General features: G+C 36.7%; 1 protein-coding gene across 1 annotated transcript in view; it reads right to left on the bottom strand.

The window, feature by feature from the left end:
- WDR35 (WD repeat domain 35) overlaps positions 1–15,674 on the bottom strand; it is a 41,375-nt gene extending 25,701 nt beyond the window's left edge. The window contains exons 1-11 of the mRNA XM_066314753.1: positions 15,619–15,674; positions 14,938–15,055; positions 14,048–14,119; positions 12,608–12,700; positions 11,046–11,174; positions 10,697–10,830; positions 8,899–9,064; positions 8,656–8,798; positions 6,412–6,537; positions 3,718–3,903; positions 1,022–1,082 (exon numbers count right to left, since the gene is read on the bottom strand). Of these exons, the coding sequence (XP_066170850.1) occupies positions 1,022–1,082; positions 3,718–3,903; positions 6,412–6,537; positions 8,656–8,798; positions 8,899–9,064; positions 10,697–10,830; positions 11,046–11,174; positions 12,608–12,700; positions 14,048–14,119; positions 14,938–15,055; positions 15,619–15,642 (1,252 nt within the window). The 5' untranslated portion in view covers positions 15,643–15,674. The remainder of the gene's footprint in view (positions 1–1,021; positions 1,083–3,717; positions 3,904–6,411; positions 6,538–8,655; positions 8,799–8,898; positions 9,065–10,696; positions 10,831–11,045; positions 11,175–12,607; positions 12,701–14,047; positions 14,120–14,937; positions 15,056–15,618) is intronic.
- Positions 15,675–16,108: the final 434 nt, after the last annotated feature.

The raw sequence follows: 16,108 nt of genomic DNA, 5'->3' as shown, positions 1-16,108 counted from the left end.
TACTTTAGCCAAAAAAGTTTCTTTTTGTAGAGAGGATAAAACAATGGTTCTAGAAGGCAATTTGCATAGAAAAAAACTTCATGAGTTTTTTTGTCATATTAGAGTCTTCCATCTCATTCAAAAGCAAATAAATATTTTTATAAATTTAAATAAGTTACTTAGCCTATCAACAAAACAGGAGGGTTAATCAAAGAATCAAGGTTCGAAAAGAAAGCTGCAAACAGGGTTCACAGTGTCTACTCTGAATCCAAATTCAGATCTCTTTGGGTAACAAACTAAAAATAAAGCAAAAACCAGAACAAAAAAAAGTGGATTCATTAGCCAAAAAAACTGATTAATTTGTCAGTTTGTCTACAATTCCCTCATCTGTTTCAAGGAAAAATAATCAATGATCTTTATTCTCAAGCAAAAATTACAGAAAACAGTGGCTTGCAATTACTTGGCAATGTTCTGTACCACACCTGCAGCAAACAAGCAGTAGGGAAAGCCTGGAATTCAGCACTAGTTAGGATTTGGGAATGTTTTCATACTTGTGTTATAATCCACTGCTTCTTTAAAATTTAATTTTCATTTATAATCTGAAACTACTTAGATAAAACAATTGAGGAAGATAAGGAAAATATCAACACCGAAACACAAGAAATTGATGTTTAAGTTACTTGGGAAGCAGCAACAAGTTATTTTTAAATGAAAGTCCAAATCAAATCATTTCACTTGCTCTGATACAACTGGACCCTTTTCAAAGTACATTTTCTTAAAAAGAATTTGAATTATCACTGTTGTGAAGGAAAATCTGAACAGCCAAAAGTTATCCATTAAAAAAAAATAAAGAAAAGTTGCAATTTTTAAAACTTCTATTATCCATAGTCTGCATTAACTGGAAGAATCAGTTTAAGTTTAGAATCAGTTTTAATTTGATAAGGAATGTTACTGGTTTGATAAGCCATTATCTTTATTAACAGATAACTAACAGGTCAACTCCAACACAAATTACCGAGTAAGACTATTACAAATTGCTTACCAATATCAATATATTTTGGGTCCAAGGGTGTGCCAATAGAATTGCAGAGAACCAGCACATACTGTATGGAAATAAAAGCAAGTGTCATTACTACCACACTCGTTGCAGACCAGTAAGCTGTACATGGTTTTCTGTAAAGGTGCATCTCATCACCCACACCACACATTCTAATGCTCACCAGCAACAGAAAACACAGAGACCATGACTGCAGCAAAGATAAAGTAGCATAAGCTTGAGACTCATTTGCCAATCAGCACCATAAATTAAGAACAAGCACAAAATAGGCAAGTAACCAGCTGTTTTATGCACGGCAGCAAATCTACCAAGACAAAATCCAACAGCTAGGAGGTACCACCAGCATGTCCACAGACAGCACATGGGCAAGACAGGCAGCCTCCCTGCTACTGCTGTATGAGGCACGCGCTGCACTGTGAGCATTTACAGGCATGACACACCACTGACTCACCACACACCACTCTCATCAGCTGCTCATGCAAAAGATAATGTCAAACTCCCAGCAGTTAGGATCTTTGTTCTATCCTTTACAGATCTCTGTCTCCTTGAACCTCCAAGAGGGTAACAGTGTAAGGAGAATTGTCAATAAGGCTCTCCCTCTGCCTATGCCTAGCAGTATCATAGGTACTACAGAAGTGATGAGGAGGTTTTTTTAAGATTTGCCCTTGCAATCTCACTCAGGAAGGCTTTAATAGCAGAGCAATTGGGCTGGTAAATTCAGGGAGATGCAAATATATAACAATTCACTAGACACCAATGCTTCAATGCTGTAGTTTATGTATTTATTTCTCGAGATCTAAATCAAGGATTAAGTATCTTAATGATTATTGCATAAGGAAATGCCTTGAATGAGAAGTGTGGAAATTAAGGAGGAACTTCTAGTGTCCAGTATTTAAACTTAAAATAAAATAAATAAAATATACAGGGCTACCAATACGTGAATTACCCAAGAGCTGTTACCCTGACTCTCCAGGAAATGAAAGACGATTAGTTTTTCATGGCTCTTTCACCTACTGAACAACCAATGTAATTGTGGTAGCAGACAGCAGTAACTCTACAGCTACCCTTTTAAACTGATAGATTGACATCTTATTCACTGGAGAAGCTCAATTTAGCTTTTCATCTACCATATGAACTTCATTCTTTCAAAGAAAAAGAGCTGAACATGGATTTCTTTTATTTTTCTTTTCTGGTTTGGCCACCAATAAGTACAAAATAGCATTATAATTTCTTTGTTCATAAGTTAAACTTTCTGCCAGCATCCTCAAATTTCTATTAAAAAAAAAAAAAAAAAAAAAAAGTGCCTCTGCCTTTGTAGGAACACACACATGGCCTTTTTAGCTCTCTGTTTTTTATTTCCATCATGTTTACATTAATTCTTGTCTGGTAAATTATCCCCACATTCAGTCTACAATAAATTTCTCTTTTGTGCCCTTTCTAGTCATTTCTGAGACTCCAAGTCAGCAGATCAGAGCCTGTAAAGGAATAATGGAGTAACAGAATTCAAGACAGGCTGTATGACCCACGTAGGGTGCTGCTGCTAGGGCAGGGAGATTCCATTGTCTGATACATCCAGCCTTGTTAAGGATATCAACAGTCCTTCTTGATTTACTGACACATCTACTTGGAATGTCTTTAAACAGCTCCTGCTGAAATTAAGTCTTTTTTCCCCATTAACTATTGCTGTAAATTCTGCCACTTTGAAAACACAATTCTAACAACCAAAATCTCTTGTAAACCAAATCAGTTTTTCAGACAACTCTAATGAACTGCTACCCACAAGCCTATGAACTTCATTTCCTAAAACCTGGCAATTCACAGTGCTAATAATTACACTGGAGCCATTTCAAAACAAATGAAAGGTCCTAACTATCTGTAATTTTCAGGTGCTAAAATTAAATCTCTTATTTATGCTCAATAGAGTTACAATAACTCTCTACTGTTTGTTTCCTCCTTTAAAATTACAATTCAGAAAAAAAATATTTTATTGCACTCAACTTCACCAAATGTTTATGGCCACATATCCTATGTTTTCAGTCCATGTGACAGTACACAATTTATAGCACAATGAAGCAAAGCAGCATTAAAGCATGTTTGGGTTTTTTTACCATGCCACCAAATGACTCTGTCTCATGCTCCTCCTTTGTAAGCAATATATAAGTGATACAGAAAATAATTCTGAAGTGATTACAAAAGAAAAATCATTAACAGTATCACACTAACTGAACATTCATTAACCAAAGGATACATTTATAAATTGTGATTCCATATAAATTAAATTAATAAACAAAGCAGTTTGCAGTAAAATGTAATTTATATCACCTAAACCACTGCCCCTTTTTTTTCCATCTCTGATGAAATATTCGTTAGCATTCTGATGCTTTTACCTTGTCTCTGGGGAACTGTTCCAAATATTTCTAAAGAAACATTAATCTGGAAGGCTGCAGTTTTTTTCAGGTTACTAATGGCTACAAGGAGTTGATCTGTAGATGCAGTTAATCAGCTACTTCACTGTTTGTTGGGATTCTGTTTTTAAACACTGAGCCCATTCATGCCATTCTGTCAAATGACAAGTGACACAACTCTAAGGCAGATTCAGACTTCTACATTTCATCTTATTCCGGCTATAAAGAACTGACGTGGAACAGAGCATTTCAAGTGAAAATTAAGACAGATTTTACCTGAGGCTGATTTTCATCTGCTTTAGTTGCTAAAACACAGAAGTCCCCATAAGTAGTTATGGAAATGAGGCTCCTGACATATTTCACGTATTTCTCGTTGTTTTTTGTGTCCCAGAAGACTACACAGCACTCCGGGCGATCCGCTCGGGTGTAGGCGTAAACAACGGTATTGGAGCAGTAACCCCACTGCCAAGAAAGACAACATGGATAAAACCCATCAGAAACTACAAGAATTCAATAGTGAATTGCTCCAGCCATGAAAGAAAGAGTTCATTTCATTTACACAATTAGTATTCAATATTTCTTACCTGTCAAGTGACAAAGTGATTTATTATGAGAACACAGCTCATGCAGTAACATTGGAATAATATTGCACTGGCAAAAGAAGCTTTTATATCCCAATGTAACTCAGAACTGAAGGATCAACCTTGAAATGGGACAAGAGCTCACTCTGCCTTGTTCCTTCCTTGATCAGTAGGTATACAGGTATATTTATACAGTTCAACAGGTATTCAGAAATACCTGCTGTGATGATGGCTTTTGGCATGAAAATGCCTGTTTTGTGACAACTGATTTGGAAACCCAAAGGTTTGATTTCCCAAAGGAAATATAAAAAATATCTTAAACAGTGCAATTCCAGAAGCAGACAAAAATAAGCAATTCTATAGGAGCACTGTAATAACTCACACCACCCTTCCATATTAGTACCATGAGAAACCCCCTGCCTCCCAGAAGAATATAATAATTCCTGTAACAAGTAGGAGAAAGGGCAAAAAGGCAAAAGAAATGGAATATACATATGAAGATGCATTTTATTGCATCCAACTGATTTAAAGTACAGAATTTAATAATGAAAATCCTTTATCATATAGCAGAATCAGAAAATATCTCAGAAAGGAGGTGAAGCTGTTAAATAACTGAGACATAAACAAAACGCTTAAAGATGATGATGCAATTGTAGAAAAACTAACAGAATTCTCTGCATCAGCATCTACTAGAGAGAGAGAAGAGAAAGGTTATTACTGTTGGCAAGAGAGGTTCCCACACTCCTCAGGAAATGAAACCAAGATGATAAAACTACAGCATCAACAGAAGAACTTCTAGAATAGACCTGCAGACTCTAAATTAGTGTTAAAATTCCATGCAAACTATGAATAGCTTAAAAAAAATCAGCTCAATTCATAGTGTTTACTGTCACGTAAATTTAAAACCACCTTTCTCTTATTATGGTTTACTGAAATATAGAATAAAATAGATTATTCGGTAGATCAGTAATATGATATTAACTCTTCATCTCCAGGTCATTAATTCCAATCCAGTCTAAGATAATTACAGCTCTAAATCACTCACATTTAATGACTGTCACCTTTTAGAATACGTAGTTCCTGGAAGGGAGTTACTTGTATCATCAAAACATAGCAGAAGTATTCATTGAAGGAAAACATGTATCATTCACCATAAAAATATTTAACATTGCACTAGACTACATTACCAACAGATAAAGAGTTTATTTGCTGCAGAAATAAATGTAACTTGAACATATCTCTTTCCTTTTCAACTACGCAAAATTAAAAAAAAAATTCTTACACGTGCAGTTTCTGAAACTAAAGTTTCAAAGTATTAATAATTTGAAAATTGTGCCAGATACACCTGAAATACACCTGGTCTCCTAGATACTGATGAATTTAAGAAAAAGCAACAGGCCTGTGTTCCAGCTGTTGCACATTTGCCAGAATAAACATTAGGTAGCATTTCCTGCAGGACTAATTTCCAGCTCAGATTTCCAAAGTCTCTTCCAGAAGATTTACAACAAACTATTTGAAATTGCTTCCTAGCAGATTTGTGTTTACAACTCCCTGACCAATGGTTTTTTACAACCAAGTGGAAGAATACATTTCAATATAGCTGCAGAATGTTCCTCACATTGTACTCTCTCTCTCTCTTTAATTACACTGGCTACACATTGATAATTAAAGAACATACCCTGTGCTATGAAAAAAAGTATACAATACTCTATACTGGACAGTAATTGCTATTATTTGTTAAACTGTTAATTTCAGTGAAACAGTTCTAATTCCTAAAAAAAACCCACCAAATGAAAAACTCAGGTGGTGGACAAGATCAAACATTATTTAGAATTAGATGAATACACACTTGCAAGAAGTATATTGGGAACTGAAATGTAAGCAGGAAGTATATCTATTAGGTTGCATTCATTCCTATTGTTCAGGTGCCTATTCTTAACTTCCCTGGCTCAAATGAGTAATTCACCACTAAAAAAAAAAATGACAGTAAAGTAAGGCTCAAACAATTTCCATTTTACCACTCAGCCCAACCTAGTTAACCAAACAGCAAAGAAAACACAGGAGCCTTAACTAATGACATCCTCAATTCCTACCAAATTTAGATTCGTGCCCAGGTCTGTTTCCTTATTGTGCAAATGAAATTCCAAACGCATTGTAAAGGCAATGGCTAAGTCACTGCATCACCAAGACAGAGTCTTACACTCCACTAAAACTTCAGGTGAGTAGTGCTGATCATGCTGCAACCAAAAGTTAGGCACTAATTTCATATATACATGTATACACCCACCATTGTATGTATATGAAAGCAAGCTACTTTTTCAACCTGATCAGAAAAAGAGTAAGTAACAGGAAACTCATTAATACAATTAAGTTTCACATCACTACATACCTTGTAATGTGGACGAATGTTTGCAAAATATATGTAATGATCAACAGCCAGTGCAATTTTCAGTCCACCGCCCTCCCAGGACAAGGAGGATATCTGTTTGCCAGGAACTTTCAGTGTACGTAAGTGCTTGGTTAGAACAAGGAAGAGAAAGATTTGAACTTATCTCAGGAAAGCCACTCTAAAATACACCAATGACATTTTTAACAGTTGATGAAAAAACTCCTATAGATATTCTTTGCAGTACTCCATAACAATTCTCAAATTACAATACATATACAAAGAAAGGGAGATATTTAAGGTGTACACCACATTGTGTTCCTTCACCTCAGGTTTGGTTTGCTGTTTTTTCTTTGGTGTTTTATTTCTCCAGAGAGAAAAAAACAACAGAACCCAGTGATAGCTCAAGCTTGAAGAGATCAACAGTAGATGGAGAATGGCAGTATAAACATTATTCCCTTTGGCTAGTCATTTGAATCACCTTTATGATTCCAGTCACAAAACCCAGCAGTAGTACTGATCCTGACATGCCTCAGAAGTTTCTCTGACACTAGAAGTGTATTAGTCAGTTCATGTATAACACCCTTAACTACAGCTGATAGCTTAAACAAATAAAAACATATCCCCACTTTATGTTAAGATCATGCACTTAATCAGCTGCAGAGGTAAACAATTTTCAGTGAGGCAATGGATGTTTTCCTCTTCTCTATCCCCTTTCCAAAAGAATCTAAGAAACGCAGTCAGTACACTTTCCATCTTTTTTAAACATCTTTATTTTGCTGAAGAATTTTGAATTGAATGAAGGAAATGACTGAAAAAAAAATAATGTTTTCAAAAGCTGTAACCTTATTCCCACAAGAGCACTTGTTTGTGGGTACCTTTTTAGTTGCAAATAATATTATTTGCAAATAATATTATATTTCTATTAATATTAAATAATCTTGCAAATAACATTATTTGCAAGATTATTTATATGTAATAAAAGATAAACTTATCTACTATTTACTGTACATTTTTGAATAATCTTAGGCCTTTAAAAATACATTTCACTGAGTAGCATATTAATACTTATTGTCAGATGTAACTTTATTTTGATGGCATAACTTTGTGCCTAAGGAAACTGCTACCAATGAATTTACACAGTTCAGTACCAATTTCGTGCCTTTTATCAGATGCAAACACCAAGTCAAAATATTGCTCACACACTATTCATGGAAAATACCATCTTCCAAAAAGTTAAGTCTGCACCTGGGGATCAGAACTAGTGCAAAACAATTCTAAAACATGAAGAATTTACTTTTAAACACTAAATACAAAATCTGGAACACCAGTTTCAGTCAATTCAAATCAGTAATCAGAGATGCAACATTATTGCCAATACCTTTGGTTCCTTAAATGCTTTCAACTAGGGCAACCCCTACAAATGTTGATGGACCTTAATTAATCCCTTTCACAGCACAGCCCAGAGCGGGCCAGTACTGTACTAGAGACAAACTTCATCACACTCTGATACATAACACCAACTTACTCATTTTCAGGTATATTAAAGAGGGAAAGGGATATTACCTGACAAGGCAAAAATAGCACAACAAAAATATATTGACTGGTTGTCTCTCAACTATCAAACATTTAACCTACTATAAAAAGTCAGGATAGACAAAAAACATTTACAAAACAACAGCCCCAACAGCAAAATGAAGAAGTTTAGAAAAAATTTAGCTTTTCTGAGCCATTGCTTTTACTGATACAGAATGCCTTTTTGCCAGTTTTACTGATTCCACAAAAAAGAGCCAAGAGCCATTAATACTTGGTATTTAATACAAATACTCATTCCCTGCTGTGTTTTCAGCTTCTAATCTAGAGATGTCCAGGTCTCTTACAGAGCCAGTGTAGAAAGACAAGTACCTCTGGATCTGATACACAGATGTTGACATCTTGACTGCTGCCTAAGCTCCAAACTGCTTATCCACTATAGTCTCATGTCAGGGATCTGGTGTTCACAGTTAGACACCAAACTTATCCTATCATTGGTGTTTTGAGAGGTACTTGGATTTTTATGCTGGTCATTATGCCACTGTTCTAAAAGGGTATGTGGTCCTGCTCCAGATCTATGTGGACATCCCAGATGGATAATTCAGACACTACTGGCATCCAAATTCCACCAGTAATAATCTTGTAGCAAAACATAAGAAAATTCAGAAAGAAAGAAAACCCCAAACATTTACACTATATATCAAGTATTTTTACCTCACCAAAGGGGGTGTAGAACTGCACAACATTGACATCTTTATCTTGAGAAGCTTTGAGGGAGCCTGCCACTGCCAGGACACTTCCATTGGGGTTCCACTGAATACACACCACATTAATACCAGCATCAATCAAAACAGGATCTGGTTTTTAAGGAATAAACATGAAGAATATCAACATAAGTAGATATTTTGGGTCAAGCGAAGCTCAGTCAGTAACTTGCACCCCACACTTTGCACCTACTGTAGTCATTCTCATCTCTCATTATCTGGCATCTGCCATTGTCATAACAGACAGCAAGGCAAGGGCAGTTGGGCTCAATGTAGCCTTGGGTACCGTGGTACCAGTGTATCCCAGCAATGCTGAAGGCTCCAGTTAAGTTCACCAAACAACTCAGCTTCATTTTCACCTGCAAAAGAATGGTTAATTAAAGTCACATACAACAAGTTATTTACAGAAAAAACTGTATCTCGACTGACCCTTGCAAAAGACAAGATGTCTAAGCAAAATTGTTTTCCTGTCCTGGGAAAAATTTTCCAGTTCTCAGAATTTTATGGGTTTGAAAAACTTCCTTATATAATCAAAACCAGATTAGACATATGAAAACATGTATTTTTTTAACTACAAAGAAGTGCCCCTAATGTTGGCATGTTCATTCTTTGAAAAGTAACTTAAAACAAAGAAAGCCAACGACATAAAAAGGCCACCACTCACATATGTGCATAGGTAAAAGAAACCTCCTGGAACATTGCAAAAAATAATTTTTATTTCAAACCATGCCTGGGCACAACATTAAAAAAAAAAAAAAAAAAAAAAAAAAAAAAAACACAACAAAATAACTCAACAACAATAACCAACAATAATAAAAAATCCTGTTTGCTTTTTCTTAAGTTTGTTGAATAACATATTAAAATAATTGGAAAAACTAGTGTCCAAATTCGAACACCAATTAAGATAACTTTTGCAATAACTAGCCTGGAGTACCTGGTAGCACAAGTAAGGGTTTGTATGAAAGATAAGAGTATTCCTGGGTCAATTCAAAGAGGACTGCCAGTTAAGTTAAGGGAGAGAAGGGAAGAGGGAGAAAGAGCACAACCATATATATTGTTGATATGGTGGGGGAAATGACAGCAAATTATTTAAAGAATTTCAGTAATTTGTAGCAGTTGGAAATACCATGACTCACACAGTGGGAAGAAAGACAGATACAGTGGGAGGATAAAGAAAAGACAATGGGAAGGGCAGCAGATACTTTCTTAGGAAAGCAATGGAAAGGAGAAGGAAATTCACCATATTACACACTTAAAAGTTAAGAATTTGGTCCCAAATATACTGGCTTTAAAGGCAGTGTTTTACTTAGCATTTTGTTATAGTCATATTCCCATAGTTTAAGTAAGTACATTAAAATAAACAAAAAAAATAAATCTAGGTTGCAGGACTCCAGCAATATAATATAACTATTTCTTTTCATTTTTCCACTCTATACCAGGTTTTATCTAAAGAATACTAGGAGCAATAGGAAAATAAACTATTGCTTTTTCTAAAAGCATGCTAATACTTTAAGAAGCAGAAGCTGTAAGAAGTCAATATCCTTTAAGCCAGCATTAGCTCCTCCAAATAATGAAAGGAGGGAAAAAACAACAGCTAAAAAAAATTAAATCTGACCTATCATCACAAACATCCTTGGAAGTAAATATTTTCAGATGTCCTAAAGAGTTTCACTTATTTTCACCAGTCTGACCATTCCTACTTTTACATTTTCAGTAACTATTACAAGGCTGAAAGGCATTAGTTGATGTGATAATCATTTAGCTACCAAAAAATAAATAATTACAATAAAAAACTGCAGAACTCTTGAATAAAAGTTCTGTGTAGAAGATTGTCCAGTTCTCAGTATTGAAGTTCACCAATTAAACAAACATGAAATAAATTAAGAGGAAATGAGATTTTATGCCTGTTGAAGTCAATTATAGTCTTTACAAATATTTATTATATCCTGATATTATGATTATAGCCCTTAATTATACCACGATGAACTTACAATAAAATTTCCCTGATTGTCATAGATGTGAATCTCTCCATTTGCCATGCCAAAGAGTAGAATTTTGCTATCAGAGGACCAGGCCACATGGCACAAGTGGGTGCCTTTCAAGTCTTTTCCCCAAATGCGATTGCCTGGAACAAAACATTGACTGCACTTAATAAATGTACCACAAAATTAAAAACAGGATGCAAGTTACCAGTGTAAAAACTAAAAAAGCTAAAGGCAAAGCAATGATTAGTAAGTAACTATTAGTTGCTTTTACCTAGAGAAACAGAGCCACTGTGTATATATTACTACAAAAAATTTGTGTAATAGCCCAACAATTACCAGGGCTCAAAAATCTTACCATCCACTGATCCAACAATCACAGCTCCATCTTCATATACAATACAAATCTTCTGTCCATCAGCATTCCAGCTCATACTTCGAACCACTGACTTATTTCTGTTGTTAATCATCTCTTCGTACCAAGAACCTATTGGAAGTGAAAGAAAAACTGAGTTACAGTTTGATAAACCTCTAGAGGACTCAAGGTACATGGTAATCACTGAACTACCCTTTCAGTAAAAGCTTAGCCAGACTACAGGACAGTGTCCCCACAAGACACAGAGAGAGTTATGTTAAAACCTGGGGTTCCCATGAGAGCTGCTCATTTCCAAAGTGAACAGTGACAAATGAGAACTCAGAAAGGGGAGCCAAAGTCCACAAGGGGCCCTACAGAAAGAGTTCTGTGCTTAATTTTAGAACTGAAAATACAACAGGAAACATAAACAGAGGGAACAACTGTCTTTGCTAGGAATAGGTAATAAGTAATTTACTGATTATTTTCCAAAATGGAGAAATTATTTATGTGAGAGTAGCCACCATATATCAGCCAGAAAGCTTTTTATTCTTTACTCCTGAAATGAGAAGAAGAGCTAAGATTTTCTTTGTTTTCATTTTTCATTAAACTGAAATTCCCAAGAAAACAGGAAATCCCTTTACTTTCTTTTTCTTTCCCACATGTGTTGGAAAGTAGTTACCTTGACTGAGGCTTGCTGGGTTTCAAATGAATTCCAGTGAACCACAGTATATGTGTGTGTGAAAGGGTCAAGAACAATAAGAGTTAATTATAGTCATACACTGGTTAGTCATATTGGTTCACTACCTTAAACATTTCTAAAGATAGTTTTTATTGAGAGTATTTAATTGATGCTTTATGCAGTGTTAATAAGTTCTTCGAGTCTATTAACATGCTTGTGCTCACTGCACAATGTATTTTTCATATTGTGTTCCAAGCAACAAAGATAAAAAATTTAGAGCAGTTTGTCAAGCACATGGCTCAGTACTGGTATCTTCTATGGTACCTCTGCAGGACAAATGCTTTGTCACATGTGACTACACTGTAAAAACAACAGACAAGTATTACCATAAAACCTGAAAAAAAAATTAAACTATTTTGAGCTATACAATCTGCTAAATTGTAAATAAAAACTCAGAAAAAGAACTGTAAAAACTTCAGGTGAGGAAAAAAAAACTTTCTCATGACACAGACTGTGGGCCTGATATCTCTGGGTCTGAGAGATTTTAGCCTGCTAGCAGCTGCTAACTTTTTCCCAAGGAAAAATTTCTCAAGAAAGTTTCTTCTCAAAACAATCTTGGCAAACAACTATCCTTTCTCAAAACAATCTTTCTGCAGGTGGTGTTTTGCTGTTTCTCTAGTTAACCAAAAGGATTAGAGAGGTGTCATTCCTATTCACCAACCATGTTAAGTCTGTACTGGAACACCTTATAAAAGGTAGTAAGAATTAGAGAATAAAAGTCTTATTTTTCTATGCTCTTTGACTTCTGAAATATTTGGAGCCTTTCTTTCGTGTCCTACAGTGACAACAGACTATAATCCCATCTCAAGTTTATCCTGCAGAATACCTCTGTACAGCATCCACACAATGATGAGGCCATTTTGATCGCTGGTAGTCAATTTTTGATACTGTTCATTCCATGTCACCACCTGCACAAAACCTAGAAGGTAATAAAAAGCTTTTTATTTCCATTATTTAAGTAGTTAATAAAAAATACAGCACCCAACTTAATCAACCTGGAGCTTTTCAGAAATTTGCATTGCTGACTTAGATTTAGTTGTAGGCCTCTTTCTGGGTCACTTATTGCCTCTTTCAAAATTCTGCTCAAGAACTCCTTTTGCTTCTGTACTCACCCACTGGAGTAACTCAACATTCTCTCTAAATCCTGCCCAGTGTTGACCCCTACCCAAAACCCAAATCATGGTTCTGCAGTTTCTGACCACCCCTGACACTCTGGGACACTGACAAAACTTTACTGCTGTAGGAAACTTGGGGTTTTTCTTCCTCTTAGTAGTCTGATCCTCACTACTGTTGCACTTTTTAAACATAATCTCCCTGACAATTACCCAAAAGAGCACTCTATACACAAACCCTTCAGACTCTCAAGCTTCATATGTGATCCTACTCACAGATATTTGAAAAATCTTTGAACTTTTATCAGTTCCATACTATAGATCAACTTGTATCATACTTTTTCCTGCCCTTGCTGCTGGGTACCCCATTTTCTCTGAATCATTTCCATTTTTAGTGTTTCAGTCATGAACTTTTTCAACAGATGCAATCAAAGGTATTCTGAATGTCAGGAATTTTTAAGGTAATAGTTATCTATTTCAGAATTGAAAACATCCATTCAAAGTATCCACTAAATCAATTCCTCACAATTCATTTGTTCCAATCCTATTTAATGAAGCCCTTAAAATAACCTGACTCTTGGCAGATTTCAACTACAAGTCCTCATAAAGTAGTACACTTCGTCAAATAATGCAAGGATTTCAGCATCTTCTTCACATCACACTGCCCACAAGTGATGGACGTTCAACATTTCTCATGTGAGAATTTATGTCCTCCCTAATTTTGCTGCATTAAATTTTTACTTTCACACATTATCCTTCTCCAGCCTGCTTTCTAGCCTCTCTAAACTTTGTCTGTACACTGCAGTCTATGCATATACACATTCTGTAATTTGTCAATAAAAGGAAAAAATATGATATATTTAACACAGAAATCAGGTTTACTGAACCAATTTTCATTTCTTCAGAAGAAAACAGAAAGCAACTGTAACATGTAAGCAAATCTCACACACATTACTAAAAAGAAAACCCAAACAGCCTAATCCAATATAACATGGTAAAAATACACAGCCAAGCTGTTACATACCATGCAGAACACTCATAACCTTTATTTCAGATCAACAATACAAAATTATACCAAAATTACTCTATCAGCTTCACAAAATCTTGTATTTCTATTCCAACTAAAAGTAGACCCAATGCCCAAATACACTTACCACTGTGACCTTCAAGAGTTTGAGTCACAGAAATGTTGTTAGAAGCTGCTAGTCCCTTTATCTTTGCTTCATCTAAAAAACAATAAAATTCACTATGAAAATAAGCCTAACAAAGCATACATGTTTCTGTGAATACTGAAGCTCAAATCACCATTTACAAAGATAAACTAAACCACTTAAAAGGAAGTACATAGTAACTGCAGGATGAAATGTCCACCCCTCAGTTCCATGTGTTTGCTATTTACATCTGTCATCCAAATTGATATGGGCCTTAAGGTCTAGCAGTTTTTCTGGAAAAAAAGCCAACAAAATTTTTAAAAAACAAAAAACCCCAAACCCCACAATAGTAGCTATAGTTATCACGTTTTGTCACATTCAAAAAAAAAAAGTTTAAAAATTTTTGAAAATAGATTTCACTTTTCCCGGAACATATTTATTTAAAAGAAAATACACAGCTTTCTCACTAAAATAATTAAGATGGTAGAAAACAGTCAAACAAAATCAAGAAATAACAAAGTAAGTTCCAAAATAAAGAAGAAGCCTACACAAAAAGGATGAATTATATGCCCTGGAAAAAAAAAAAAAAAGGAAGCTGCACTGAAGAAAACTTCAACAGATATAATGGGTAGAAAAAAAAATTACTTGTGTGCCAAATAAGACCAGCTGGAGAAAAACTGTATTCATAAGACAGTGATGAAAAAAAATTTTATGTTAGAGAAATACATAACTAGCTATGTACAGATTTAAAGCATAGGAAATATCGTCAACTAACTTGGGGAAGAAGTTATGCTTTCCTAAGTGTGGTGGGGTTTGTACTTACAATAAAATTCAAAAACACCAAACAAACAAACATTCAAACAAAACCACAACCAACACTTCCCCCCTTTTACCTGTTTGTGTTTCTAATTTCAGTACTTTCAATAATCCATCCTCTCCACCACAGGCTATGAAACCTTGGTTCTTATTCCAGGAAATACATTTTAATCGAATATTACCCGGAATCGCAATCTGAAAAATAAGTATTTTGTATCTCTAGACAGCTGCTACAATAACCACATTTTATTTTACATAGTCTATTTGAACACCTCAAAGACACCCGCAATAGCACAAGAGATAAATTTATTTCTATTAACATGCCTGTACGTGCAAAAAAAAAGAGAGAAGACAGAACTATAAGCGCTAGTGAAACTGTGACACGCACAAGCAATTGAACTCATGCAGTAAATAATAATAACAGGACACCTCCAAAGGTGTGCTGAGCAATAAAGACAGTGACGGGGGTCACACCGCGCACAGGGCTTCGGTCTCCAGCGGAAAAGCCGCGTCCAAAGCCTATCGGGGAAAAACTGCGGAGCTGCTGGAGCAAGGGGAGACCAAAGCAGCCCCAGGCCAGGCCGAGGGAAGCGGGGCACAGAGCGGGGCAGCGCTCCGGGGGCGCCGCGCCATGCCCAGCCTCCCGGCAGCGCCCGCAGGCGACGGCAGAGAGCCGAGGGTGCCCTCATCCCCCGCGGGCTCCCCGGAACTCCCGAGGGCAGCCCGCCCTCCGCCGCCCCGCGCGTCCCCAGCAGCACCTTCTTGCACAGGTAGATGAACATCCCGGCGGGGCCGGCCTCAGGGCAGCGCGGCCACCCCGCGTTCCCCTGGCAACCGCCGGCGGAAATGGCGGCGCTTCCGGGGGCGCGGCCGCCGCCATGAAGGGCTGTGCGCGCCCCGGCGCCGGGCCGGGAGCCCGGGGGATGGGCCGTGAGGGGCGCTACGGGCCCGGAGGGGTGGGGGTCCCCGGCCGGGAATGGGAGCGCTCGGCTTGTTAGAAAGCACTGCCAGTTCGTTAGTAAAGGTCACTCTGCTTTGACACGAATAAAAATCCCAAAGTCTGTGAACCCCAGGTTGTCTGCGCGCTCTGTTTGTAGAGTAACTTACATCAGCATAGGATCGTAGAATTGTTCGAGTTGAAAGTGGCTTTAAAGACCATCTAGATCCCATCCGCTTGCCGTGGGCAGGGACACCTTCCGCTAGAGCAGGCCGCTGAAATCCAGCCTGGCCCTGAGCGCTTACAGCGAT

This window comes from Sylvia atricapilla, chromosome 3 (assembly GCF_009819655.1).
Source record: "Sylvia atricapilla isolate bSylAtr1 chromosome 3, bSylAtr1.pri, whole genome shotgun sequence".
Taxonomy (NCBI): Eukaryota; Metazoa; Chordata; class Aves; order Passeriformes; family Sylviidae; genus Sylvia; species Sylvia atricapilla.
This window is presented reverse-complemented; position numbering and strand designations above follow the sequence as displayed.